At 40.5% G+C, this 4,575-nt stretch overlaps 1 protein-coding gene across 1 annotated transcript; it reads left to right on the forward strand.

Annotated features, from left to right (window-relative positions):
• Positions 1-261: 261 nt before the first annotated feature.
• Positions 262-798, forward strand: LOC145036258 (uncharacterized). The gene has a single exon (XM_078984713.1). The coding sequence runs from the start codon at positions 262-264 to the stop codon at positions 796-798; it is 537 nt and encodes a 178-aa protein (XP_078840839.1).
• The last annotated feature ends 3,777 nt before the right edge of the window (positions 799-4,575 follow it).

Genomic DNA, 4,575 nt, shown 5'->3' on the forward strand with positions numbered 1-4,575 from the left:
CTTGATTACTAGTATTAGATCTAGATTCGGACCTAACAATTGGTATCAAAGCAAAAACTGGTATCAAAAACTCATTTGATCGAGATTTTGAGTGTTTAAGTTGTCATTCTCATTGTTCAAGTATTAGTATCTACGTTCTAGGCTTTGATGGGACAAATTCCATCTTAAAATCATGTTTTGAAGGTTGTTTGTGAGTTTACTGCCCAACCGTAAACTTAGCTTACAGCCGAGTGGAAGTACATAATAGAGAAATACATTAAAATGAAAGATTTCAAGATCTGGAGAAGCATTCTTAGAGATCCTATCAGAATCACTGTGACAATTGGAGGTCAATTGGTTGACAGATCTGTTGAAAACTACACTGATGAGGATTTTGAATTGATTGAGGAACATGAAAAAGCATTAGCCACTTTAACCATGGCATTATCTCTTGATATTGCTCAAGGTTTTCGTGAGTACACTTCAGCTAAAGCTCTATGGGAAGCATTTATTGAGGTCTATGAGGGCAATGAAGATATGAAAGAGAGTCGGCAGGACATGCTGAGACAAAAATTCAACATGTTCAACTACATTCCAGGAGAGACTCTTGAAGCTCAATTGCAAAGGTTCACTGTACTCACAACTAACATGGATATTATTTTCTTGACCAAGTCAGAAATCAACAAGAAAATTCTGAATGCTCTTCCTAGATCATGGGATATGAATGTGGTTGTGATTAAGAAAACCAAGGATTTGAATCACCTCTCTCTTGCAGAAATCATGGCGGTTATCAAAGCCTGTGACATTGATGACAAATAGAGAGAAATCAACCATGTGAATTCATACTCTACTGCAAATCTTCGAGTTTCATCCAATAATGCTCTATCATCTTTCATGACTCCCTTAGGTCAAGATTTCGCAGTTCAACAATCTCAAATTCAAACCTTCAATGTTGCACCATCCATCCCTGACCATCAAACTTCAAATGTGTCATTTGTCATTCCACAAACCGTTTCTGCTCCCAATGTGTCAGCTAAAGCCTCTTCTTCAAACTCCAAAGAATCTGATGAAAATCTGGCTCTAGACAATGGGCTAGTTAACTGTTACAATGCATTTGTAGTTGGAGATCTTCCACCTCAACTATCATTTGCTGATTTGGACCAGATACATCCGGAACATGTGGAGGAAATAGACATTACATGGCAAATTGCCATGGCTGTTTTTAGTGCCAAACAATTCACCAAGAAGACCGGGAAAAATAACAGGGCAATAAATGCTAACAAAAAGGTATCATTCAATAAGAGCATGCTGAGATTTATCAACTGTCACGAGCCAGGTCATTTTGCTTGTGATTGCCCGAAACCAGATCGCAAAATCAACAACAATAGGCAGATGGTTGCAGTGGGAAACAATCGTGCAGGAGCTACAGCTAATGGAGAAACAACTACACTGATGAGGTTTTTACTAACAAAACTCACAATCATTTGCCAAAATCGAACAAGGTTGCGCCAAGATCGGTCTCATCAAAAGGCAACTCTGGATCTTCAACCTCCTCTGGTGGAAAATCCAGAGGCTCAAGACAAACCTTTAAGAAACCAATTTCAAAACCAACTGATAATCTTGTAAAACCTAAATATCAATGGAAGCCCAAATCTCTTTCTAATTCATCATTGAAATCCTCTGAAGAAAGTACGAATGAAGATCCAAATTTGTAAATACTGAAAAATGATTCAAAGAAACCAAAATGGAAGCCCATGATTGTGATGACCTGGGTTCCTAAGTCTAAATGATTCCACTCATTTTGCAGGGATAGTTGCGGAGGAATGTCGTTCGTCCTTGGTATGTCGACAACGGCTGCTCCCGACATATGACTGGAGACATCTCTCAACTGAGTGAAATTCAATCTTTTAATGGGGGTTATGTCTCCTTTGCGGGTGGATATGGTGGAAAGATCACACAGCGCGGAACTATTACAAATGGACTGCTGAGCTTCGAAAATGTCAACTACGCTCCCGAGTTAAAGCACAACTTGTTGAGCGTTTCCTAAATATGCGACAAAGGCTACTCTACCCATTTCACTGATAAAGAGTGTATGATTCTCAAGCCAGACATTGTCATCCAAGAAGAATGTATTCCAGTCAAATCTAAATGGGATGGGAATGCTTACATTATTGATATGAATAGTAACATACCTGAACAAGTCACTTGTCTATTCTCAAAGGTCTTCGAACATAACACAATGTTGTGGCATCGAAGACTCGCTCATGCTAACGCGAAAAACCTGAATTTTCTTGCGAAAAATGAGATGGTCCGAGGCCTCCCTGTCAGAGACTTTATGACATTTGAAAAGTGTGTTTCCTATGCTCAAGGAAAACATAATCGGAAACCACATCTGCCCAAGCAAATCAAATCATTTAGTCAAATGCTCCATCTATTACATATGGACTTATTTGGTCCGGTCAACATCCTGAGCATTAACAGAAGCTCATACCGTCTAGTCGTGATTGATGATTTCTCTCGGTTTACGTGGGTCTTCTTCTTATCCAACAAAACGGGGGTTGCTGATCTGATAAAGAGGTTCATTGTGATGATTGAGAAGCAATCCAATAAACAATTGAAGGTGCGTTGTATCGATAATGGAACTGATTTCAAGATATGGTGTTACTGAAAGGAGAAATAGAACATTGAAAGACGCTGCAAGGACAATGCTTTGTGACTCCAAACTACATGTTTTTTTTGGGCTGAGGCGATTAAAACTGATTGCTACGTGCAGGATCGTGTTCTAATCAACAAAGCACAGATGAAGACACCGTACGAGATTCTTTATGGACACAAGCCTTCTGTCAGCCATTTCCGTGTATTTGGCTGCCCTTGCACCCTTCTTCACTTAGAATCCAACCCTAAATTCAATGCCAAAGCTGATGACTGTTACTTCGTGGGGTATGCTGCGCGAACCGCGTATAGGGTTTACAACCAAAGGACTAAGCAGATCGTTGAATCCTATGACGTGCGCTGGCTGGAGGAGAATGAAACAGATGCTCGAGTGGGTCCCGACTGGTTATTTGATTACATATCGCTATTCAGATCTTTCAATATGTCTTAAAATAATTCAATTAGATCTCCTTCTAGTATGAAGAATGTTTTTGAAGACGAAGACGAAGATGAAGAGGTTGTCTACAGACCTCCAACGGTTGAGGGGGAGTCCTCTGCTCCATTTGAGGGGGAGTCTTCTGCTCCATTTGAGGGGGAGTCTTCCACACAACCAACTAGTCTAGCATCTAAGGCTCCGACTCAAACTCCTAATGCTCAAGCTACACCTCATACACCCGTTGAGAGAGTTCATGTCTAGAGATGCTTCCGCTGTCAATCCAACATTTATGGAACTCCTCTTTCCTAAAGAAATTGAAAATGAGTTTGTAGTAGTGTCATCTAATAGGATTCAATCAACAGATGATGGAGGTATCAATATTCACACTCTTCCTATTTCTCTTAATGATATCAGCCAAGACATACCTTCCAGAATTCAACGCGATCATCCGATCGAAAATGTCATTGGCCAGCTGGGTGATGGAGTTAAAACCAGAAGTCAAAGTGGAGACGTAAATGAATGTCTCTACTCTTGCTTTACATCTCAAATAGAGCCCAAAAACATTGAAATGGATTTGAATGAACCCAACTGGGTTGATGCAATGCATGAAGAGCTAAATAAGTTTGAAAATCTCAGGGTTTGGAAATTGGTTGAGTTACCAAAGGGAAAACGGTCTCTTGACACATGTTGGATCTATCATAATAAGCAAGATGATTCTGGTGTAATCGTACGAAATAAAGCAAGATTGGTGGTTCGCGGGTTTTGACAAGTTGATGGTCTTGATTATACTGAGGTGCATGCTCCCATGGCTCGTTTGGAAGCTATTCGAATCTTTCTCGCATATGGTTCTTACAAGAATTTCATAGTCTACCAAATGGATATCAAGACTGCCTTCCTGTATGGCAAGGTGAAGGAAGAAATGTACGTTAATCAACCCCTGGGTTTGTTAACTCAAAGTTCCCTAATCATGTCTACAAGTTGGACAAGGCATTGTATGGGTTACATCAAGTTCCTCGAGCATGGTATGCAACTCTAACAAAGCACTTGCTCGATCACGGCTACTCTCGAGGAACTATTGATCAAACTTTATTCATCAAGCATGTGGGTGATGATCAGATAGTGGTTCAGATCTATGTTGATGACATCATCTTCGGGTCCACGTGTCCAAATCTTTGCAAAGAATTTGAAGGCGTGATGAAGAAGAGATTTGAGATGAGTTCTCTGGGTGAAATGACCATGTTTCTGGTGCTTCAGGTCAAACAGAATTCAATCGGAATCCTGCTACACCAACCAAAGTATGGTGAAGATATTTTTGAGAAGTTTGGATATTAAGACACAAAGCCTGCATCGACTCCCATGGCTGAGAGACCCCTGCTGACTCCAGATATTGATGGCGAATCCGTAGATCAAACTCACTATAGATCGATGATCGGTTCCTTGATGTATCTCACTACAAGTCGTCCCGACATCATGTTTGCAGTGTGTCAATGCGCTCGCTATCAGGCTAA

The sequence above is a fragment of the Lactuca saligna genome, chromosome 3 (assembly GCF_052625555.1).
Source record: "Lactuca saligna cultivar CGN05327 chromosome 3, ASM5262555v1, whole genome shotgun sequence".
Taxonomy (NCBI): Eukaryota; Viridiplantae; Streptophyta; class Magnoliopsida; order Asterales; family Asteraceae; genus Lactuca; species Lactuca saligna.

Bases quoted from the DNA above. Each gene is read 5' to 3' on its own strand.
- LOC145036258 (XM_078984713.1), top strand. From the start codon at position 262: ATGAAAGATTTCAAGATCTGGAGAAGCATTCTTAGAGATCCTATCAGA.